The sequence below is a fragment of the Papio anubis genome, chromosome 11 (assembly GCF_008728515.1).
Source record: "Papio anubis isolate 15944 chromosome 11, Panubis1.0, whole genome shotgun sequence".
In the NCBI taxonomy this organism is placed as follows: Eukaryota; Metazoa; Chordata; class Mammalia; order Primates; family Cercopithecidae; genus Papio; species Papio anubis.
In genome coordinates this window covers 125,214,646-125,239,917 of record NC_044986.1, presented here as the reverse complement: position 1 = coordinate 125,239,917, position 25,272 = coordinate 125,214,646, and the positions used below count along the sequence as shown (strand labels likewise).

Sequence of the window (25,272 nt, the reverse complement as noted above, 5' to 3'; positions counted from 1 at the left end):
GTAATGTGATAAAATGACAGCCTCTGTTGTTTATTGCACAGGGTTCAGGGCAAACACCAGCAGTTGCCATTTGCAGGAGCTATGGCAGGGGGTTGTGTGCACTGCCTGCCCTTGTTTTGTGGCATCCTTTAGAGGAGAGCATGGGCCAGGGTACAAGTGGACACCCCTGGACAGCTGCCCTGCATGGACCCCTCCGTGGCACTTTCCTTTTGCGGAGGGTGGCCAGAGCATGGTCTGACAGCACCGGCAGTCTGGGCTCAGGCCCCGCTGTCTGAAGAGGGCGAGGAAGTGGCCACTGCTGAGCACCAGGAGACCTCAAGTCCCAGGAAGCCCCCCGTGGGAGGAACAGCCAGAGGGAACTCCTGGGTCGATTGGCGGGTGATCCTGCTCATCCTTAGGTTGCAGGATTGTTCCCCCCAGGTGGAGAGCTTGAGTCACATTTAGTTCATTTGTAATGTCTTTTGGTAAAGACACTTTAGATGTACAGTCTCTCTTGGTGAAATGTCCTTTTATTAAACACAACAACTTTTAGTTTCAACATTGTGGCAATGGAGATGCAGGAGAAAGTCTGTGTGTAAACTGCAGTCTCCTTCATAGAAGCCTGAGCTTCACTCCTCTGTGCCGTTGCCATCTTGAAACCTGGCTGTTAATATTGGCATTACCACTTGTCAATCAGACCTGAGCAAAACAGGTTCACGGGCCTGAGTCCTTAGGTTGTATAAGAGGGAGTTAAAACAGATGTGTTCTGACCTTCTAGGTCTAAACTGTAGCTAGTCCTGGGTGTAAAGCTTGTCCTGGGTATGATTTTCCTCCAGTCTTTATACAAAAATATTCATTGAGTTCCTGCAGATACTGTGCTGGGCTTAAGAGAAAAGAGATGTTACAGGGTCTCTTCACTGAACAGACTGGAGCCATTAAAACGGATTGTTACCCAGTAGTTCAAATTCAGAATGGTACATTGGTTTTAAGCCATGAACACACTTCATTTTTTCTCCTCCTTTTAGATGGTGAAGAAAGCCAAGACTATGATGAAGAATGCCCAGAAGAAGATGAATCGGTTGGGGAAGAAAGGGGAGGCAGACAGACACGTGTTCGATATGAAGCCTAAGCACTTGCTCTCTGGGAAGAGGAAAGCTGGCAAAAAGGACAGGAGATAGTATCCGTTTGATTGTGGCTTGGCTAGACTGTTGCTCTTTATTTCCTGGCTTGGCACAGTGTGGTTTCATGAAATTGGAGTTCTGTATAAACTGAAAAAGACAAAATAAGTAAAGCACTTGTTGCTTTGCTGAAAACTATGGTTAACCCTATATAGATGTGGGAAATTTTTGTCACTGCATAATATTACAAATATTTTGAGTAGACAATATTTCTACATTTAATGGAGTATCAGTCGCTTCAGATTTTCAGAACTGGTAAGATTTACTGGTGTAACTGGGTTGTTCTTGATGGAGAAAAACCTTATTTTCTTTTGTAAGAGTTTGGGAGCAAACATGTTTATGAATGTGTCGGAATCCGTGCTAAAAATACCCTCCTAAATTATTTTCTACTCTTATTGTACAGTGTCTCATTGTAATCTGTCTTCAATTATTTTATCCAAAATAAACTTCCAGAAGAAAGTAGTTTTAGGCCGGACGCGGTGGCTCAAGCCTGTAATCCCAGCACTTTGGGAGGCCGAGATGGGCGGATCACGAGGTCAGGAGATCGAGACCATCCTAGCTAACCTGGTGAAACCCCGTCTCTACTAAAAAAATACAAAAAACTAGCCGGGCGAGATGGTGGGCGCCTGTAGTCCAGCTACTCGGGAGGCTGAGGCAGGAGAATGGCGTAAACCCGGGAGGCGGAGCTTGCAGTGAGCTGAGATCCCGCCACTGCACTGCGGCCTGGGCCACAGAGCGAGACTCCATCTCAAAAAAAAAAAAAAAAGAAAGTAGTGTTGATATACTTAGCCATGTTTTGGTTCAGTTATAGTCACTATTGATTTGACCAAATAAAAAGGCAAAAAACATATGACATTTCTATTTTGTTTTAAAGCAAAAATACTTTTGTGGGAGTAAAGTGTTGCTGGAGGCATTAGGCAATTAAATATGGGCATTCTCCTATTTCTGTGGCCTGTCCCTGAAGTATATATGTTCAGTAAAACACAGAAACACCCCCAATACCATCTCAGAAGCACCTGCCGGGGAGCGTTGAGATGAAGAGCTGTGGGGTCGGAGGGACTCGCCCGGGGGTCCGTGTGCTCCTGGAGCCCTGAGGACACACAGGGATCCGAGAGCCACCACAGATGAGTTATCAAGTCGCAATCAACATTATAGCTGAGGAAAGGATTTTAGTTGGTCACACTTCTGGATTACATGTGACAATTTTCAAAATTTACCAGGTCTGGGCCGGGCACAGTGGCTCAGGCCTGTAGTCCCAGCACTTTGGGAGGCCAAGGTGGGCAGATCATGAGGTCAGGAGTTCGAGAGCAGCCTGGCCAACTTGGTGAAACACCATCTCTACTAAAAATAGAAAAATTAGCCGTGCATGGTGATGGGCGTCTGTAATCCCAGCTGCTCGGAAGGCTAAGGCAGGAGAATCACTTGAGCCCAGGAGGCGGAGGTTGCAGTGAGCCGAGATCGTGCCATTGCACTCCTGCCTATGTGACAGAGCAAGACTCTGTGTCAAAAAAAAAAATTTACTAGGTCTGGTTTTTGAAATTCTTTCTCCGTATTAAACACCAAAACCTAATATGTAGTTACTTTGTGTCCAACAACAACAGTATGTTTTAAAGCAAGTATGTCTTTATTTGTAAGCATATTACTGAAATGTAATCAAATGAACAGAAGTGGATAAACGTCGAGTCACTTGGCTGAGACCATACACATCTTCTGTACTGCTCGTATTAGGAATGTAATATCTGTAAGTCTAAATTCATTTGAAAGGTGAACTTAAATGCACATCGCCAAGGCTTAAGATGCAAAATTGAATGTGTCTTTTTAAAAAAATGCAACCTTGTGTTGCACTTGGAAATAAGTGATTTAGAAAGAAACAGATGGAGCAGAGACCCCTCCTGACCTTGGAGGCTCGGATAAAGCTGTGGGGAGGCAGCCTCACGGTCCAGCCATGCTAGTCCGCCTGCGTCAGAACTCTCAAGCTCTCCCCAAGACTTTTGGGATCAGCCGCTGTTCATCGACCAAGTGCTTATAAAATGGAAACTGGGGCCGGGCGCGGTGGCTCACGCCTGTAATCCCAGCACTTTGGGAGGCCGAGGCGGGCGGATCACAAGGTCAGGAGATCGAGACCACGGTGAAACCCCGTCTCTACTAAAAATACAAAAAAATTAGCCGGGCGCGGTTGTGGGCGCCTGTAGTCCCAGCTACTCGGGAGGCTGAGGCAGGAGAATGGCGTGAACCCGGGAGGCGGAGCTTGCAGTGAGCCGAGATCGCGCCACTGCACTCCAGCCTGGGTGACAGAGCGAGACTCTGTCTCAAAAAAAAAAAAAAAAAATAAAATGGAAACTGGGACAAGGGAAACGTTAAATTTCCTCCGTGCCACCAGGCAGATGAGAAATATAGAAATAAAGGAAAGGGAAAACGAAGACATGACAAAGTTGATGAAAAGGAAACGAGTGATTTATAGCTGATGGGCAATCACATGCCCCTTTCGCCCTGTGTTGGGTGTGTTGTTGCCTCGATGGTGTGTCTGCCTGCACTGAGAGCATTCCACATGGCTGACTCGACCTCCCTGCCTCTCATACTCTGTGTGAAGCTCCACAAACTGGGTCACATCATCCAGGTGAGGCCACCACCGGTACAGAAACTTCTCGGCAATGGTTCTTAGCCAGGGGGTGACGTTGACTTCGCCCCTGGCCCCCTCTTCAGGAGCTCCCGCAGCTCCTCCTGGGACAGGTAGAGGATGCTTTTCTTTTCACTGGGATCCAGGTTCACGGTGACATTCTTCCTCACAAGCAGAAGGTAACAAATGTCATGCTCTCCCCAAATTCTGTCTGATTTTGCCTTGTGGTGATAGATTGTCATGAACACAATGTCCTCTGGAGAAATCTGACAGAAATTGGTGCAGTGTTCACACATGTAAAACAGAATTTACAGAAAAATAGAGAAACACATTGTTTTCCTCAAAGAAAATGAACACTTTCTTTTGGTAATTGATAATTTCCAAAACCTCAATTTTAGCTAAGTAAATTTTTGTGGACTCAAGTCTGAATGATAAACTGGCTTTGGTTTCTTGGTTCCAGTAAACCTGTCTGTGTCTTCATTTAAAGAACTAACCCTGTCACACACACATCCTCAACAGAAAATCCCATAGAAACCGGCCAGCACTGTCAGGAGAACATCCGTCCTCTCTTAAAGATGTTCTTGAATGGATGAAGTTAACACATATGCTCACAGGATCCTGGACATTCTTTCTAGTGGACACTTGCATTTCCTCTTTGGTGTGTGGCCGACAGATTCCTGCACAGTCTCAACCCTGCCTGGGACACACAAAGACTCACACTGCCCCATCTACAGCTACATTCACGTTCCCATCCACAGCCCATTCACAGCCCCATCCACAGCCCCATCCTTCATCCTCACGGTGCTTCATGAGGCCAACAGCACAGATCCAGCCTGGACTTTGTTCAGCTTCTGCCCACTGCCAACCTGGACTCCCGTGGACACAGCCGTGACTGGGTGCTGTGTGTACCTGCTCCCCAGGAATTGCAGATGCCTCTGGGCCGCCCGCCTCACTCCGATGGCATCGTTTTCTTCCAGTTCTGCTGGGTTGTATAATGGGTGGCTACAACAGGAGTTGGTAAAATACCCTGGAAAAAAAATGCATGGGAATATCCCTCTTTATTCCTGAAAAGTGAATATATTAAATACAAATGCAGACGCTTCAGGTAAAACCATCATCCGTCATCAGCAGATGACGGCCTGGCAGGGGAGGAGTGGGTTTGTCACGGGTTCTCAGAGCAGCATCCGCCTCCAGCCTCCACGGCTGTGGGCTTGGTGAGGGTCTTCCACATGACCGCCTGGCAGGGCTGGCCCTGACTGCTCCTGCGGCCCTTCCTGCAGATGTGCACACACATGTCCCGTGGCACTATCCCAGTATGTCTTGGGAGAGGGACTGGTTCCCACTCCGTTTTGTACCCACAGAGGACCTGAGATGCCATGGGATGGCAGGAGGAGGTGGTGGGGCTGCGGGGTGGGTGGCTGCAGTAGCTGGGCTGAGGAAGCTGGGCTGCACTTGGAAGGTGGTGATGAGTGAGCATGGTTTCATAGGAAGACTCTGCTGGAATACCTTTGACCAAGTTTTCTTACTGAAAGATTCTACCTAATTTACTCAAGTAACAGCAATGGTGCTATGACGGGAGGTCACACTCTCCTCAGTAAATCTCTGCTCCCTGTCGTTCCTCAGACCCTCAGTGCTTCCTTGGGTCACTCTGCAGGAGTTTGTCTAAAGCCGAATCCACTCTTCCAAGTACAAGAGCTGGCACTCCCACCTGCCCCTAGGTATCCTGGAGGCAGCTAACACATGAAAGGAAATCTTAGCTCCAGGGGCTTTATTTGCAAACTTGACTCTGTGCTACAGTTGAGCCTCTTAACTTTGCAGCTCCTGAATTTTTCTGCAACAAACTGCCTTCAGTTCCACCAAGGAGCCAGTGGGTACAATTTGACCAGCAAACATGGTGGTGGATTTCAGAAAGGGCAGGATCAACCCACTGCGGATCCGAGGAAGAACTAAGGGAGGACAAAACCTCCTCGGACACAGCTGGCCATGCTTAGCCCTTCGCTTTCATGGGTCAGGCAAGGTCTGGTTTTGAAAATTTGAGGACAGCATAGGCCAAGACACTTTAAATGACCACAATTGACATAAATGCTGTTCCCCTCTAAAAATAAATTTTTAAAGTTGTAATTTTAAGAAGTACAAGATAATTAAAACTCTAAGACCTGTAATATAACAATTTTTATTATTACCTAGTTAATTTTATGCTAAATGCTATTTATTTTAATCCCCCTAAATCCTTAGGTTGATAAATTCCTCTGCATTTAAGTAACTTGGCATTGCAAAGAAACAACAAAACAAAAAAACCCAGAAACTCATATAGTTTCTTAATTTTTTTTTTTTTTTTGAGATGCAGTCTCACTCTGTCGCCTAGGTGGGAGTGCAGTGGCGCAATCTCGGCTCACTGCAACCTCCACCTCCCAGGTTCAAGCAATTCTCCTGCCTCAGCCTCCTGAGTAGCTGGGACTGCAGGCGCCCGCCAGCACACCCAGCTAGTTTTTTATGTATTTTTAGTAGAGACAGGGTTTCACCGTGTTAGCCAGGATGGTCTCGATCTCCTGACCTCGTGATCCGCCGGCCTCGGCCTCCCAAAGTGCTGCGATTACAGGCGTGAGCCACCGCGCCCCACCTAACATTAGCATTTTAATGTATGATTAAGGTGACATTTAAAATAGCTAGAAAAAGATAAATTATTTCAGAATCGATGATATAAGTGGTTAGTTTTTAGAAAGTTACATCATTTTCTCTAATGTCATATTAGAGACATCTATGTGAATTTAAGATTTAATTTTTAAAAATGAAAGCATAAAAGTACTAGAAATATATATGGATGAATAATTACATGATATTCTGTAAAGAAAAATCTTTACAGGCAAGACACCAAGTCGGAACTCTAAACACACAAAAAATTGTAGATTTAAATACCTTAAAATAATCCTGTATGTCAGCAAAGCCTTGATAAAAGAAAAATAAAAATTATAAAATGTTTTATATTGATAAAATATTACAGATAAAGACAATACCCTTAAGATAGAGTTCTAATTTTATAATTAAAACCATGTAATTATTTATATAAGATCATCAATGTACAACTCAAAAATGAGGCAGACTGTTGTGTAAAGATGTCACCATTTGATATTTAAATCCACTCAAGATGGATTTGACTTGTATCTGTTTGATTGTTGTTATGAAAGATGTTGGTGTACATGGGCTAGAGTTTCTTCAGTTTTCATTTAAATTTGGCTGGGCATGGTGGCTCACTCCTGTAATCTCAGCATTTTGGGAGGCTGATGTGGGCAGATTACTTGAGGTCAGGAGTTCCAGACCAGCCTGGCCAACATGGTGAAATCCTGTCTCTACTAAAAATACACAAAAAAATTTAGCTGGGCATGGTGGTGGGTGCCCGTAATCCCAGCTACTTGGGAGGCTGAGGCAGGAGAAGCACTTGAATCTGGGGGAGCTGAGGTTGCAGTGAGCCAGGATCATGCCACTGTACTCCAGCCTGGGTGACAGAGTGAGACTCCATCTCAAAAATAATAATAATAATAATAATAATAATAATGTAAATATGTAATTGACCTTTGCCTTATTTAACTGGTTTTCAACAACATGCACTCCCTCTTGCTCAATTTCTTGGCTTATCCAACATCAATTCCAGGAAAGAACAATAGGCTTTGATTGTTCTTTCCAGGTAAGAAGGCTGGGATGCCTTAGCCTTACTTCATCCACCTTGAGGTAGGGACAGTTCTTCCCTCAAGCATATTTTTATTTAGAAATTGTTCCATTTGTATCATGGCTCCTATTTCCACAGACCTGTATCCTATCACTCTGTTACCTTTTAATCCTGTGCAGGGTCTGCCTAGAGGGATGAAGGATTTCTCAATAGCTCCATTTCTTTTTTGCCCCTTTTCTGAGGCTCCAGAGGCAAAAATTTTACTATTTAAAAAACTTTGAAAATATAATGCTTTGCACTGTTTCATTATCTATTTATCTATTTATTTATTTATTTATTTTGAGATGGAGTATCACTCTGTAACCCAGGTTGGAGTGCAGTGACACAATCTTGGCTCACTGCAACCTCTGCCTCCTGGGTCCTGGTTCAAGCAATTCTCCTGCCTCAGCCTCTGCAAGTAGCTGGGATTACAGGCATGTGCCACCATGCCCAGCTAATTTTTGTAATTTTAGTAAAGACGGGGTTTCACCATCTCGGCCAGGCTGGTCTTCAACTCCTGACCTCATGATCCGCCCACTTCGGCCTCCCACAGTGCTGGGATTACAGATGTGAGCCACTGTGCCCTTCAACGGCACATTTTTAATTCACTTACAGTATGTATCATCCCAGATTTTAAAAAGAAAAAATAAAGGTGGCAAATGGAAGAGAAAAAAAAAGATTGTGACTGAAATTACTGAATAAATTCTTAGAATAACTGAAAATCGATAAATAAATGCAAGACCTTGGAAACCAATGTGTTTGGAAGAGCTAAAAAAACTGTATGATTTCTTGCCTATCATATTCCAAACATTATCTACCAACTAAAGCTCTGGGCCAAATAGTTTTGCAATTAGGTTCTGTTAAAATATCAAAAAAATGTTTGCCATATCTGTCAGCTCTCTTAGGGAATATGAGGACTGCATGATGGATGCATGACTCAGTTGACTTTGGCACAGATAATACAGAACAAAAATAACACAAAAGCAGTGATGGGTAATATTCTATAAAAAGATTAATGTGTTTTGTTCTTTTGTCTTTCCATAAGTTCACCTTTATACATGTAATTTTTAGTTATGTAGAAAACCAAAAGGCTATGCCTGAAATGTTTTCCCTAGAAATCAGTTCTAAGACTCAGGCACAAATGGTCTGTTTGAAACTTGTTTCTTTTGCAGTCAGAAAAGAAAGAATGGGAAAATGATATTCTTTTAAAGATCTAAAAAATAATAAATAAGTCTATGAACTAGGCTTTGAGGAAGAAACTAATATACAATATTGTACCTATTATAATCCAACAGCTCTAATAATAATAATGATAATGAGACAGCCAGACACACTTGTGCTTCCTTTGTGCCAGTTTCTATTTTAAGAGTTCAATGTATACTAATCCATTTGGTCCTCATAACAACCTTTTGAGATAAGCACTACTTTATTCTTACAATATCAATAAGGAAAGAAGCACAGAGAGGTAAATTACCTGTGCGAGGTCATGTGGCTGCAGATGCAGTTGAGCCCCCAGAATCTGTGCAATTTAACATGTTGGAATTGTCACTACCAAATTAAGCACTGAAAGTTTTAGAGGCAAATGTTATCCAAATTTCAAGGAAGGAATTGTCATGCTCTGTAAAATGTTCTAGGGAATAAAAAACAGGGAAACCCTTCGCTAGGTTGATCTGGGCAGCAGATTCTGATACATAACACACAGAAAACATTGTAAAGGAAAGGAAGAAAGACATTTTGATTAGGCTATATGTGGAGAATTTTCTTAAGAGAGGTTGTGACAACTTTAAGAATGATAGTTGATGACCTATAATGCTACAGGTAGGAGGTTAAGAATAAACTCTGGGAATAGATGATTACATTCAATTAAGGCAAATTAGAAGCAACAGAAAAGGCTCTAGATATCAGTGAAATATAGAGAAAGACATGGAGGCCAAGACTGGGAAAAGCAAGTAAAAAGAAATGGAAGTGGAAAGAATTAAAAAGGAGTAGGCCAAGTACTATAGGTATGAAAGAGAGGGTAAAACAAATCCAGCATGTGCTAAGGGGTATCCTTGAAAAAGAGAGCCATAATAATAAAGACAAATGTCCCAGACATAGAAGATGACTGAAATCCACAGATGGAAAGGGCTTGCCATGTTCCAGAAATACCGACACATTGATGTTGACACTGGGGTAACCTTCTCAGATCTCTGAGAAAACTGCTGCATGCAGAAGAGAATACCCACTCCCAACACCATCACTCCATCTTCTAGGCATTGGACAACCCTAATCCTCTGCTGTCCACCTAGAATGATGGATGATCCGTGTACTTATCAAAAGTCACTTCTTGGGCCAGGTGTGGTGGCTCATGCCTGTAATCCCAGCACTCTGGGAGGCTGACGCAGGTGGATCACCTGAGATAAAGAGTTTGAGATGAGCCTGGCTGACACACTGAAACCCCATCTTTACTAAAAATAGAAAAAATTAGCCAGGCGTGGGGGTGCATGCCTGTAATCCCAGCTACTCGGGAGGCTGAGGCAGGAGAATTGCTTGAACCTAGGAGGCAGAGCTTGCAGTGAGCCAAGATCACGCCATTGCACTCCAGACTGGGTGACAGAGCGAGACTCTGTCTTAAAAACAAAACAAAACTCACTTCTTGTGAGGAAGATTCACCCATAGTCACCTCAAAGACATCGTCCAACAATTTCCCTTTTTCTTCTCTATCAAATTTTCTCTCTCTCTGATGGAATTTTCCTACCAGCCTGCATGTGGCTATGATTTCATTTTATTTAAGTAACAGCTAGTTTTTTTGGCCCTCATTTGCCCAGCAAGCTACTCCACTGCTGCTCCGCTGTCTTTTGCAGGAATACTCTTAGAAAACACCCTTCATGCTCACTATATCCAATTCCTTTCTCCAATATTTCTCATTCCTTTTCTCACATTTAAAACTATCAAGTAACTTAACCTAAATTATTAAGTACAATTGTTGTTGAGCTGTTCAAATTTTCAGCTCCTATCAACAAAATGCCAAAGAACAAGCTTCTAAGATAACCACTTCCTGATATTTGATAGCATAGGTTAAAATTTCTGTAAATATCTTGAGAGATTATATTCAAATCCACGTTAGAAAATGGTGATCAATAAAATTTTGGCAGTGAGGAAAATAAAAATAACTTTCCACAATAGGGATATTTTTATCTATATAAGTCAAGAAAGAATTAACACTTAAGCTATGATCACAAAAAATGAGGCCCTTGATCTTATCGGGAAAATTTGGAAGAGATAATTAATTTTGGGAGGGCGTCTGTACATTGGTATAGTTTCTTGTAATAACTAAAAGAAGGTGTTCTTTTTTCCTCTATTTCTTCGAAGTGCTTATGAAGGACTGATAATATTTCTTGTTTATTTTTTATTTTTTGAGACAGAGTTTCACTCTTGTTGTCCAGGCTGGAGTGCAATGGTGCGATCTTGGCTCACTGCAACCTCTGCCTCCTGGGTTGAAGTGATTCTCCTGCCTCAGCCTCCTGAGTAGCTGGGATTACAGGTGTGTGCCACCACACCCGGCTAATTTTGTATTTTTAGTAGAGAAGGGGTTTCATCATGTTGGTCAGGCTGGTCTTGAACTTCTGACCTCAGGTGATCTACCCGCCTCAGCCTCCCAAAGTGTTGGGATTACAGTCATGAGCCACCGTGCCTGGCCAATATTTCTTCTTTAAATGTTTGGTAGAACTCATTAGTGAGGGCATTGGGCCTTGCCTTTTCTTCATGGGAAGATTTTAATTACTATGCTTTAGCTGGGTAATGCAAAGATGTACCTGCACTATTTCTGATTTTAGTCATTTATGCCTTCTCTCTGTTCTTGATCATTCAATTTTATTTTTAAAAAATTTTTACTTATTTATTTTTTTAACCAACTTTGTTGCTCTTTTTCTTTTCTTTCTTTCTTTTTTTTTTTTTTTTTTTTTTGAGACAGTCTCATTCTGTTGCCCAGGGTGAAGTGCAATGGTACAGTCTTGGCTCACTGCAACCTCTGCCTTCCGGGTTCAAGCAATTCTTGTGCCTCAGCCCCCTCCCCCTGCCTGTCCCCAATTCCTCCTGCCGAGTAGCTGGGATTACAGGCACACACCACCATGTCTGGCTAATTTTTGTAGAGATGGGGTTTCACCATGTCGCCCAGGCTGGTCTCAAACTCCTAGCCTCAAGTGATCTGCCAGTCTTGGCCTCCCAAAGTGCTGGGATCACTAGAAGCTTTTCAATTTTTTTATTCCAAAGCTATCTAATGTAGTTTTTGCCTCCTGAAATCACTTATATAAACATATTGCCTGCAAAGTGGGTCACCGTGTCACGCCTTGGGTTTCTTAGGACACAAATCAACTGGCACGTGCCTGGCCAGCAGGTCATGTCTCTCAAATCAATCTGCAAACCATGGTCACAGAGCCAATCACAGTCTTACAGCTTTCATTGTAGCTTCTCTGTGGAATATTTTCAAGGACATATGTGTACTTTAGGATGTTCACATGTCATGATTAAGTTGTAAATTTCAAAAATTCTAAGAATGCCTATTGTTGGCCAGAAGTATAAAAATTTCAGAGATTTTAAATAAAAGCATCTTTCAATCTTACTTAAATAGGTCTATGAAGTCTCCTTCTCTTCCTCTGGAAAGTAACTTAAGGGCGGTGAAGAACATCGTCCATAATGAAATTGAGAAGGGCTGTTCTCCCTGGGAACAGAAAGGTCAGTCTTTGCTCAACAAACAGTTGAAAGCCAGGAACACAGGCCTCCCCAGGCCTCTTGGCCGCCTGTCAAGCCTCCTCAATACAAAATTCACATGGAACACGTTCTATTCTATCTTCTTTTCCTTCTTTCCTCCCTTTAGCAAATAATTATTGAGTGCCAACTATGTTCTGGACACTGTTCTAGAACTTCTGTGATAAGAAACAGAGACCCCAGCAGTGATTCTCTGCTGGGGCCGATGGCTCTCAGGGGCATCCTTCAAAACTGGGCCCGTTTGATTCTTTAAAAAAAATAATTTCCAGTTCCTCTAAAAATTATGTCATGACTTTTATTTCCTTGATGTTAAGCTTTGTGTCTTAGGTTTGTGGCTGCTGACAACATTCTCTGGGCCCTGATGTCACTGCCACTGGCTTGTGTGCTGGCCACTTGGTCGCGCTGGCCTGTCTCCCACCAGGTGGACACCCAGCGAGCTCTGGATGCTATGTATGACAAAGATATGGGGGATGTTTGGAGTCTGTGATGTGCTATTGTCCTCCAGATAATGGTTTTCTGCAAGAAACTAGAGAAGTAACTATCTCAGATTTCCCTAATAAGAACAAGTTTTGAGCCAATTCTAGGCTGGCCCTAAATTCCTCTTCCTAGCATGTGAAGCCTGGGACGCTCTCTGTGGGCCTTGCCCTCGGCAGCTCTCAGCCCTGGTCTCTGCTCCCCCATTCCTGTCCAGCTATTGGAAGCACCTCTCCGTTTCTCAGCCTCTCTGCTCCTTTACTGGAACTGGGCAGTGCCCCTTGGAAAAAGCAGCACAGGTTTTCTTCTCCTAGATTTTGCCCTACACTTTTCAGAGCTATCTGGTCTCTGACATTCTCTCTTAGGTGTTTCCGGCGCTCTTGGGAGGTGGGCTGTGCCACTGCCTGGCCCACCTGGCCTACCATTACCTGAAGGGAAGCATGCGCAGCCTTTGACATGGGAGTGGCGACTGCTGAGAGGGCGCCGTCTGTACACAAGCGATGTAGCCTTATAGGACCCGTGAGTATACGCTTAGTTTTTATTCGTAATTTACTCAAAGTCACTGAGCTCCCACTTTGTGCTTGTGATTCAGATTTGAGTCCTGGGCGGATCATCTGAGATGACATTTAAGCCAAGGGTTTCAATGAGTCAGATTCGGCCAGCTGCAGACTAAGGAAATGCAGGTTCCAGGCAGAAGGGGAAGCACGTGGACACGCTGAGATGCAGGCAAGGCCTCACGGCTGGAGCTGGCTTGTCACCTGGCATGGGAACCCCTTTCCTGTTCAGACTCTGTGCGTTCCTTTTAATCTGCGTCAGGGCATGTGGTCAAGCAGCACACAAGCAACCCCACTGCAGCATCTGTCCCCCGTGGGCTGGGGCTGGGGACAGAGTTCTTTTCTTTTTTTTTTTTTTTTTTTTTTTTGAGACGGAGTCTGGCTCCTTCGCCCAGGCTGGAGTGCAGTGGCGGATCTCCCAGCCACTGCAAACTCCGCTGCTCGAGGTCCGCGCCATTCTCGGCTCAAGCTCCCGAGTAGCTGGGACTACAGGCGCCGCTTGCTCGCCCGGCCCTATTTTAGTAGAGCCGGGGTTTCACCATGGTCTCGATCTCCTGACCTTGTGATCCGCCCGCGTCGGCCTTCCAAAGTGCTGGGATGACAGGCGTGAGCCACCGCACCCGGCCCAGAGTTCTTTTCTTACAGCTCAAGTGTATCATGTCCACCAATGCCGTGTCAGCTGCCAGCAGGGGCCCACGGGCATGGGGACCCGACACACACCATGGAAGCTGACCTTGCTGTCTTCTCTCAGGAGTGGAGCCCCAACCCACATAGGGTGTGTCTTCACGGCTCTTCCTGGCCAATCTGATACCAAGATGCAGTGGCCAGAAGCACCTGCACGTCCACTCCTGTCAAGGTGAGATGCCATTTGCTCTCCACTGATTCTCTATCAGTGCTGAGCCATATTCTATAGAGTGCAGATTCTATGTTGTGTTAAGCTGTCACGTAAAGGTGCACAAATTGTTTCAATCAATCCTAACATATTCACCCATGTAATTAACACCCTATCAACACAGCAAATACTTTCAAAATCTCACAAGGCTCCCTGTGCCCCCGGAAGTAGCCTCTATTCTTGCCTACATCTTAATTGGTTTCGCCTGTTTTTGACCTTTATTTCACTGGAATCACATGTGCCTTTTGTATCCGGTTTCTTCCACTCAAGACTGGGTCTGTGGATTTACTCACACTGCTGTGTGTAGCAGGACTGCTCCCGCGGCACGACACCATCCGATTGTGCGAACACCAAGGCTGATGGAATCATGGCAGATGTTCTGCAGGGGCGTCCCTGGACTGGAGACTGGACAAGTAGTAAGGAGCTCCGTGAGCAAGCGCAAGCCCAGAACCCACACCGTATCATCTACTTATAGGACAGTGCATAAAAACCTAGGAAACACCTAGTTTCTCAAAGTGACAACGAATGTGTCAACAACTTCCCAGCTCAGGAATATGCTGCATTAGTTCTCTGCTAAGTTAGTAAAATGGAAACAGAAGAAGGCAGAACCATCCACATTGATCTCCCGCCATGTCCGACCCCTTTGACTTTAGCAGATAGTGGCCAACAGCTCCACGGTAGCAGACGTGCTGCCCAGCAGTTACTTTCTATTCTGTCAACACTTGGTGATGTTGGTCCTTTAAATTTGGGTTTTAATTTGCACTTACCCAGCGATTAATGAGGTTAAGCTCCTTTTCATGTTTAACACCCAAATTTTAATAGACTTTATTCTTTAGACCAGTTCAGGTTCACAGCAAAATTGGGTGGAAGGTAGAGAGTTTCCATAGATCCCCAGCCCTTCCACACACACAGGCTCCCCCACTATCAGCATCCCCATCAGAGTGGTCCATTTGTTACAGCCGATAGACGTCCATCAACACATCGTTATCACCCGAGTCCAGTTTACTTGAAGCTTGCTCCTGGTGTTGGACAAATGCATAATGACCTATATCCACCATTTTAGTACCATTCAGAAGAGTTTCACTGCCCTGAAAACCCTGTGCCCTGCCCACTCATTCCTCCCTCCCCTCTCACCCCTGGCTTTTTACTGTTTCCAGTTTTCCCTTTACTGGAATGTTGGAGAATTGGACTCTTTCAGGATGTAGCCTTTTCACGCTTCTTTCAGCAACATGCACCTAACTTTCCTCCTTGTCTTTTCGTGGCTTGGTAGCTCATTTCTTTTTAGTGCCAAATAACATTCTACTGTCTAGATGTATCAGTTTACTTATGCATTCACCTACAAGAATTTAAAATAGAGAAGAGAATGCAGTGTTGGAGATTTACATTTGGGAGTCTAAACCATGTATGTAGTAAATAAGTATAAAGTATGTGTGAAAATTGTAAAGTAGAAAGCTGTCAGGATATTTGAATACACACAAATATACACTTCAGTTCACGCTGTAAAATGTTAGAAAATGTGTAAGTACATACTTAGGGCTGAAAAAGCACCTAGAGAGGAAGGGTGAAGAAGAGGTGTACCTGAAATAATAAAAAGAAAATCCCATCTGTCAAGAGGGGATCTAGAGTACCTCATCCCATGAGGAACTCCCAACCTTAGTGAGAGTCCAGCAGACAGATCCAAGTGAGAGGATGAAACCACTGCACGAGCACCCCCTAGGGAGCAGGTGGAGGGCAGTTCCCACAGGGACCCACTGCGGGTATGACCTGGACTTGTCCCCTAGGGGGCAGGTGGAGGGCAGTTCCCACAGGGACCCACTGCGGGTATGACCTGGACTTGTCCCCTAGGGGGCAGGTGGAGGGCAGTTCCCACAGGGACCCACTGCGGGTATGTCCTGACCTGGACTTGTCCCCTAGGGAGCAGGCGGAGGGCAGTTCCCACAGGGACCCACTATGGGTATGACCTGGACTTGTCCCCTAGGGAGCAGGTGGAGGGCAGTTCCCACAGGGACCCACTGTAGGTATGACCTGGACTTGTCCCCAGGTGCCAGGGCCAAGTGAGAAGAAAATGTGCCTTCCTTCCTATTACACCATTTTCTGTTTTGGTCTTGTTCTCTTGATAATATAGGTAGGGAAACAGAATCAGCAATTATATAGAAAGCCACCTCTACTTTGTCCTTAAAGGAGTTGGCAATGGTTTGACCAGAATCAAACAAGTATATATTTTGAAGACTAAGAATTTAAAACAGTTTAATAAAAAAAATATATATATAGATATCACTTAGCTTTCAAGTTCAAAACCAACACATCTGCCTTTGGGGTCAGAAGTGGTTTATATCTAGGAGACTGATACTCCTCTTTATAAAAGATGAAGGAGTTCTAAATCACCAGGTCAAAAGACATTCCTACTTAGATTTTCTGGATGGCATCCTAGTAATATAACAACAGTAATATCTAACCCTTGCTAAGTACTTACAAGGTGCTTAGGGTAACAGTCTAAGGCTCCAATGTCCAATTCAGTAGCCATGGCAACTCATAGTTCTTACGTAACTAATTATATGTGGCTTTCAGCCTAAAACTTGCTAGAAAATAAAACTAAAAAAATCAGGAACAATATTATAAATGCAACAGAAACTATATAGGCAATATCCTATTAGCATATCAAAATTTTAACAAACTAGACACAGTATTAAAATGCAATTTTTTTTTACTTTTCAATAAAACACTTGCTAAACAGTCTTGTCTGGGCCGGGCGCGGTGGCTCAAGCCTGTAATCCCAGCACTTTGGGAGGCCGAGACGGGCGGATCACGAGGTCAGGAGATCGAGACCATCCTGGCTAACATGGTGAAACCCCGTCATTACTAAAAAATACAAAAAAACTAGCCGGGCGAAGTGGCGGGTGCCTGTAGTCCCAGCTACTCGGGAGGCTGAGGCAGGAGAATGGCGTGAAGCCGAGAGGAGGAGCTTACAATGAGCTGAGATCCGGCCACTGCACTCCATCCTGGGTGACAGAGCAAGACTCCGTCTCAAAAAAACAAAACAAAACAAAACAAAACAAAAACCAAAAAACAGTCTTGTCTGAAATTATAAATTGCCCAAAGTTAACCACAAATGAATCATTCTATTGAATTTAACATTTAACTTTGTAAGAAATAAATTTTTATTTTTCTTCATTATCATACAGCATTTAAGAATAACAAAGCTGTCTTGAGATTTCAAATTTGAGATATCTATGGCAAGTTTATAAAAGTACATTGATCAAGGTACAATTTTTAACATTAATATACACATTCCATAATCTCAATCTATTTAACATGAACACTGGCCTTTGTCGTTGTTATTTTTTTCTCCCTACAATATTTCCTGACTCTATAGGACAGCGGTTGACGCTGTCCCCCAGGGGCATCTGGCAACATCTGGTATAACTGTGGGTGTCACGGGAGAGGGATGCAAACAGCATCCAGTGTGTAGTCCAGGGATGCTGCTCATCACCCTATAATGCACAGCATGGAACCCTCCCTACCACAAGGATTTCATCCAGCCCAAATGTCAACAGTATCAAATTTAAGCAACTCTTTTTTTTTTTTTTTTTTTGAGACGGAGTCTCACTCCGGCTGGAGTGCAGTGGCCGGATCTCAGCTCACTGCAAGCTCCGCCTCCCGGGTTCACGCCATTCTCCGGCCTCAGCCTCCCGAGTAGCTGGGACTACAGGCGCCCGCCACCTCGCCCGGCTAGTTTTTGTATTTCTTAGTAGAGACGGGGTTTCACCGTGTTAGCCAGGATGGTCTCGATCTCCTGACCTCATGATCCGCCCATCTCGGCCTCCCAAAGTGCTGGGATTACAGGCTTGAGCCACCGCGCCCGGCAAATTTAAGCAACTCTTATCAAGTGGGACACAATTCCTATTTTATGAACACCTCTGTGCCCACTGCAATTCTGAAAACACAGACTTTGCTAACTGGTAAATACTATTTAAAAGAAGATTTAACCTAATCAATATCACTTATCAAAAGCAATGGTTGATTTTAAGTATCAACATGTTTCCAGAATGAATAAACCACACAATCAACTCAGAATGATACAAATTAGGGTCCATATCATTTAATTTCCCTTGAACCTGCTCTGCTAGTTTAATCTGCTAATATGAAAGTTAATTAGGACTGTTTTGAAGGAGTGAGACAAGAGTTTCCTTTGCACATTTTTCTGAACTATGATTAAAAATTTAATGATATATAAAGCACCTGGCAAATAGCAAGTGCTCTGCGAGTGCTCCGGAAATGTTTATCACAGCTTACTAAACACACAGGGTTTCACTTATTTGTTCAAATTTCCCGTAAGTATGTTATCTGCAAAGGTTAAATTAAGTTTTAGTTGCTCTCTCTCATTTTACAATAATCTCTTACAAATGTCGCTTAGAAACAGAACACATATCCAGGGCATGTGATACAAAATTATAAGTTAGTTTTTTCCACACAAGTTTTAAAATATCAGTGTATATAACACATTCATGATAGTATTAAATGATAGAACTAAATTTAAACTGAAAAAGTCATTCTAAGTTTGTTAAGCAGAGACATTTTTCAGTAATCACTTACCTGCATATTCACATTCTGTGTATTTTCTCATGGTCAACAAACTGATTCAAATGATTTAAGTTATCCCACCATTTAAAGAGAAAAGTCTCTGCAATAATTTGAAACCATGGCGTTATCTTAATTTCACCACTGGCTGCTTTTTTCAGAAGTTCTTTTAGTTCTTCCTTGGACACATAACAAAAGCTTTTAATCTCATTGGGATCTGGATTCAGAGTGACATTCTTCCTCACAAACAAAATGTAATCAATTTCATGTTCACCCCAGATACCGTCCGACTGAGCTTTGTAGTGAATTCGTGTCAAATAATTAATTTCTTCTGGAGGAACCTAAGACATTAAAAAAAAAAAAGTAATTAAAACATTGGCCACGGCCGGGCGCGGTGCCTCACACCTGTAATCCCAGCACTTCAGGAGGCTGAGGCAGGTAGATCACGAGGTCAGGAGATCGAGACTATACTGGCTAACAAGGTGAACCCCATTTCTACTAAACATACAAAAATTAGCTGGGTGTGGTGGCGGGCGCCTGTAGTCCCAGCTACTCGGGAGGCTGAGGCAGAAGAATGGGGTGAACCCGGGAGGTGGAGCTTGCAGTGAGCCGAGATTCTGCCATTGTACTCCAGCCTGGTGACAGAGCCAGACTCCATCTCAAAAAACAAACAAACAAACAAACAAACAAAAAAACCACTGGCCACAGTAACAAAAAAAAATCTAAAATTAGCTCACTGTATTACAGCAATATCTTGAACAAGAGTATAGTTTTAGGATTAGAACTTTTAAAGCATTAATCTCCTATCAACAATATATGGAAATCTTAATATTACATATGGAAAAATGATTATATTATTAGTTTCAAGTGCTTGCGTTTTTTCCTGTAGGACCAAAAAGATAAGTTTTTTTTTTTTTTTTTTTTTTTTTTTTTGAGACGGAGTCTTGCTCTGTCACCCAGGCTGGGGTGCAGTGGCCGGATCTCAGCTCACTGCAAGCTCCGCCTCCCGGGTTTAGGCCATTCTCCTGCCTCAGCCTCCCAAGTAGCTGGGACTACAGGCGCCGGCCACCTCGCCCGGCTAGTTTTTTGTATTTTTTAGTAGAGATGGGGTTTCACCGTGTTAGCCAGGATGGTCTCGATCTCCTGACCTCGTGATCCGCCCGTCTCGGCCTCCCAAAGTGCTGGGATTACAGGCTTGAGCCACCGCGCCCGGCCAGTTTTTTTTTTTTTAAATGTTAAAAAAAAGGGGTAGTCACTCAAACTAGAAACGTGACATTCTTCTTCTTTCTTTTTTTTTTCTTGAGACGGAGTCTTGCTGTTGCCCAACCTGGAATTACAGCGGCATGCATCAGCTCACTGCAACCTCCGCCTCCCAGGTTCAAGTGATTCTCCTGCTTCAGCCTCCTGAGTAGCTGGGATTACAGGCACGTCCCACCATGCCCGGCTAATTTTTGTATTTTTAGTAGAGACAGGGTTTCACCATGTTGGTCAGGCTGGTCTCGAACTCCTGACCTCGTGATCCACCCGCCTTAGCCTCCCAAAGTGCTGGGATTACAGGCGTAAGCCACCATGCCTGGCCCGACATTCTTCTTTCTCATATTTTAAGATTGCTTTTTGGAAAATATAGATAAGAAAAACTTTATTTATCCAGGTCTTATTTAAGGGGGACAATTCTAAGAAAAAAAATTATTTCAATTAAACGAACTAGATTTATGGTTTATATTCCTAAGAATTTCCGTAAGAAAATCTTCACCTTTTTTTGTAGGGGGGGAGTTTCAGGTGAAAACTGGAAAACCTGCTAGTTAAATTCTACAAGAGCTGTAACACTTGAAAATATTCATCTTAGATTTGATCAATTATAGAAATATTCAACCTTATATAGTGCTTAACTGATCAATCCATCCCAGTATCGAGCTAAGTTTTGACGAATGATACTAAGAAATTAAAATTTAAATAATCTTTATTCAAGATGGTTTGTGGGGCTAACTCATAACTCAGGAGGTTACCAAGCAGAGAACTATGTTTGAATTTAAAACTTTTATTAAAAACCTTTTTAAAGTATGTTTGGGTTTCAGCTTGTATGGTTGTGTAGTAGAGCCGGTTACCTCTTCCAAGGGAATTCCTAGCTCAGCTTTCAGCCGCCTCTGTGCTGCTCGCCTCACTCCAAGGGCGTCATTTTCCTCAAGCTCGCCTGGATTACTTAAAGGATGACTACAACAAGTATTAGTAAAACAACCTGGAAAATGTTAATACAGAGACAGATCAACTTTTCTTCAAAGTAGGTCTGAAAGATCAAGAAAAAGTTTTATAAGTAACTGAAAAATGAAACATTTTTTAAGGATTTTAAAATGAGTTATAAAGGTCTATCAGTAATTATTTTAAGGATTTTAAAATGAGATATAATGGGCTATCAGTAATTATGTTGTGAAACAGACTACATTTGTAGGTAAGTTCCTTATAATGCTTCTTCAACCAAAAAAGATCAAAGTGTAGATAATACAGATTAAAGATAAATATATAAATCATACATATTGCCCAATCACTTATTAGTTCTTATTTTTTCTTGCTGTTGTATTAGGTTGCAAGCATTGTGTAAACCTAATTTATGTAGAATATAAAACTATGCCATTCACAGGATTTCCTTTGTGACCGTGGCTCCAAGAATTCAGAATGATAAAAAGTCAAGTTAATGTACAAACAAAAAATTGTACATTAAATGTACTAACCTGGAAAGGTAATCTTAGCATCTGATCTTTGCTGTAGCAGAAGCTTATTTTCGGTGTTGAATAAAAAGACACTAAAAGCTCGATGCAATAATCCTGAAAGCAAAAGAAATAACAATTACTTTAGCCTTAAGTACCAGTTATTTGCTGAATTCTCTCCTTGCAGTTCAGAATAACATTAGTAACTTCCTGCTGCTTTTGCTTTTTCCCATGGTTTATCCACATGCATAGTCTCTGCATGGCTATGGTGAGAAAGAGCTCTGCACTGGGCAGGGAAGTTGACCGTCGAGTGAAGGAAATGGTGATGCTGGTGGCCCCTTTCCTGCAGTCAAATTCCCTATCAAGGACATTCAGTTCTCGGAAAGTGGTGAAGGCACACTCTTCCCTGCATGATGCCCGCCTCTCTCCATTCTCTAGAAATATTAGAGGCTAGGCTGCTGCTGTATGTCAGGGTTAGTCCCTCTTTTATGAATCCAGAATAACTCTGAAGAAGCCGAGTAAAAAGCGTGAAGAGAAATGGCTGTAACAGAAAGACAGCAAAGCAGATGCTAATGACTACAGTACTTAACGAGCTGGAACCAAAGAGAAAATACGGTATTATTAAAGCCTGCACTTCCTTGAACAGAGTGCTCTTCTCAGCAAATGGGAAATGCCTACACAAATAGTGTTATAAGAAAGACTATTTCAAAGCAGCACCTTTCTCAATGTTCTCATTCAGGTGACAATTCTTCTTGGTCTCAGCCCCAATTTTATTGTCATTTTCGTCAATAAGGATACACATCTCTGCCAGGAGTTGAACCTGTTGCTTGTCGAGGTGGTCAGTGTTTATTTCAGGCATCATTACAAAATGTCTGATCTGTCCTAGAACACTAATATTAAAGGAAAAGAGAAAGAAAGGCCATCATATATTTTTCTGAATGTCATATAAACACAGGTTAATAATGATGTTGCTTCCCCATCTGCAGTTGTACCACTCTGCATCCCCATAGGGACCCCAAGAATGCTGCCAGCTGGCTGCTCAGTGCTATCTAGGTCATCATTTCTCCTGCAGGTTTCACAGTTGGCCTTTTACCACAGTCATGCTCCTAAAAACCAAGCTCAACATTCCACTCTAAATTCTTGACCTCTGAGCTATTCTGCAGCACTTGATACTCTATCCTTTTTCCAGTGTGCTTTTCTTCCCTGGTTTTTGGCCCCAACCTAACTTTTCGTCCTGCTTTTCCACACAAGCTTCTGTAATCTCTAGAATGTGCTCCCACTGCTGTCCTGAACTTTTTTTCCCACTGCCTGTCTCTGCATAGTTGCTCAAGAATGCCACAGGCCAATCTTGGCTGAAATCCATTTTTTCAAGGCACAATTTATGTGTCAGACATTCAATAACCTTTCTACCAATTTCACAGTAAGACTTAATCCAGTTTTTCTCAACCCAAGCTCCTGATCAGAAAAATGATTTGTATGAGTTTTGTCAATTTCCCCCAGGACAGTACTTAGCTGATATCATTCTAGATAAACAGGAGAAGACTTAATTCGTTATACTCAATAGATGCTTTAAGGCAGTGCTTGGCAAGTTTTTTCTGTGAAGGGCCAGATAGTATGAATTCTGCCTCTGTAACACTAAAATAGTCACAGGCAACAGGTGACCTGGGCAATATGTGAACTGAGTATGGGTAGAGGCCAATATTTATGGACACTGAATTACAACTTAATTTTCATGTGTCACAAAATATTGATTCTTCTCCATCCATTTAAATATGAGAAAAACACTCAGCTCACAGGACGTAACAACAGGCAGCAGGCCAGATTTGGCCTGTAGGCCACAGTTGGCCCATCCCTACCTTAGTGAAACAAGCATTAATTTTCTGAACCCCCATTAATCCCTCCCATGTGATTAAAATGTAAAGCACTTACTAGGGTATTTTCAGTATTCTGACTCACACTTTTACATATCTATATCCAGCAGCATCTATGCTCTCTAACCTTTGTATCCTTCAGGGCACCTTTACATAGCCCAACCTTGAAGTTTTTTATTCCCTTTTTTCTTCTCCTTTATTTCTGAATGAATTATATATATATATACACACACACACACATATATATATAGAGAGAGAAAGAGAGAGAGACAAAATCTCACACTGTTGCCAGGGCTGGTGTGCAGTGGGGCAATCTCAGCTCACTGCAGCCTCCACCTCTCGGGTTCAAGCGATTCTCCTGCCTCAGCCTCCCGAGTGACTGGGACTACAGGCACGCACCACCACACCCAGCTAATTTTTGTATTTTTAGTAGAGACGGGGTTTCACTATGTTGGCCAGGCTGGTCTCGAACTCCTGACCTCGTGATCTGCCCACCTTGACCTCCCAAAGTGCTGGGATTACAGGCACGAGCCACCGCGCCCGGCCTCTACACAGTATGTTTTGAAGATCCCTTGTGCTCTACTTTCTATGTGACTTTATTTCAAATATATAGATTTTACTGAAATACTTTTTTCTCTTTTAGAGGGAGTCTCGTTTTGTTGCCCAGGCTGGAGTGCAATGGTGCAATCTCAGCTCACCACAACCCCCACCTCCTGGGTTCAAGTGATTCTCCTGCCTCGACCTCCCAAGTAGCTGGGACTACAGGCGTGCACCACCATGCCAGGCTAATTTTTGTATTTTTAGTAGAGATGAGGTTTCACCATGCTGGCCATGCTGATCTCGAACTCCTAACCTCAGGAGATCTGCCTGCTTTGGCCTCCCAAAGTGTTGGGATTACAGGCATGAGCCACCATGCCAGGCCTACTGAAATACTTTCAACAGAGTTCAAGCATACTGCGGAATGTACACAAAGTGTTTAAACAGCTACTTAATACAAAGTTCTAGACCCACATAGGGTCTGGGATGTGTATGTGTGTGCGTGTGTGTGTGTGTGTGTGTCAGGAGTCAGTGATGATGGAGATACTGATAGCTAATACAAAAAATCTGAAGTAAGGTTAATGATGAAAACAAATCAAGAGGGAAAATAATGTGAAAAGGAAGTTGACTTCAGAGTTAACCTCAATTTCTCAATTTTAGAAAGATTTCCAACTTCTATAGGCTAGTTTTATATACAGTCATCCTTTGGTATATATGGGGGTTGGTTCCAGGACCTCCCACAGCTTCCAAAATTAAAGGATACTGAAGTTTCACATATAAAATGGTATAATGTTTGCAGATCACCTGTGTATATCCTACTGTATACAGACATGTGTCACATGATGGTGTTTCCGTATACTACAGACTGCATATACTACAGTGGTTCCACAAAATTATAACAGAATTGACATATTCCTATTGCTAATGATGTTGTAGCCATTGCAACATCCGAGCACAACACATCACCTTTTTTATATTTAGACACACAAATACTTGCTATTGTGTTATGACTGCCCGCATTATTCAGCACAGTAACACACAGTCCAGGTTTAGGCCTGAAGCGACAGGAAAAATAGCCTAGGAGCCACTGGCTACACCACACAGCCCAGCAGCTCCACTGCCTGTCTACACCACACAGCCCAGCTGCTCCACTGTCTAGGTCTGTGTCAGCACACTCTGCTTCCACAAAGATGAAACTACCTAACAATGAACTTCTCCAAAGTATCCCTGTTAAGTGATGCGGGCCGAACGTTAAATTATCATCTGTAGATGATCTTATAATATCTAAAACATGTAAATCCTACATAAATAGTTGTACTATATTGTTTACAGAATGTCTGTATATGTTCAGTACAGATGAAAATTTCTTCCAAATATTTTATAATGTGCAGTTGGTTAAATCCATGGATATGAACCCCAAGGACACAGTAGGCCAACTGTA

General features: G+C 42.9%; 2 protein-coding genes and 1 non-coding gene across 13 annotated transcripts in view; 1 reads left to right on the top strand and 2 right to left on the bottom strand.

Annotated features, from left to right (window-relative positions):
- The window catches only part of GTPBP4 (GTP binding protein 4), a 28,679-nt gene extending 27,060 nt beyond the window's left edge, over positions 1–1,619 (top strand). The window contains exon 17 of one of the 3 annotated variants that reach the window (XM_003903318.4): positions 1,005–1,619. In XM_003903318.4, coding sequence (XP_003903367.1) covers positions 1,005–1,157 — 153 coding nt within the window. In that variant the 3' untranslated portion in view covers positions 1,158–1,619. The remainder of the gene's footprint in view (positions 1–1,004) is intronic. The other 2 variants (XM_003903319.4, XM_009213874.4) reach the window with 2 other exon arrangements.
- Positions 1,620–3,481: 1,862 nt separating this feature from the next.
- Positions 3,482–25,272, bottom strand: part of IDI1 (isopentenyl-diphosphate delta isomerase 1) — a 30,076-nt gene continuing 8,285 nt past the window's right edge. For 2 of the 9 annotated variants that reach the window (XM_003903322.5, XM_009213881.2), the window contains exons 2-5: positions 22,141–22,313; positions 21,448–21,540; positions 20,827–20,957; positions 18,227–19,062 (exon numbers count right to left, since the gene is read on the bottom strand). In XM_003903322.5, coding sequence (XP_003903371.1) covers positions 18,745–19,062; positions 20,827–20,957; positions 21,448–21,540; positions 22,141–22,313 — 715 coding nt within the window. In that variant the 3' untranslated portion in view covers positions 18,227–18,744. The other 7 variants (XR_001906090.3, XM_017962503.3, XM_017962504.3 and 4 more) reach the window with 7 other exon arrangements.
- LOC116269582 lies at positions 20,488–20,550 on the bottom strand. The gene has a single exon (XR_004177204.1). It is a non-coding gene; the product is annotated as a U7 small nuclear RNA (small nuclear RNA).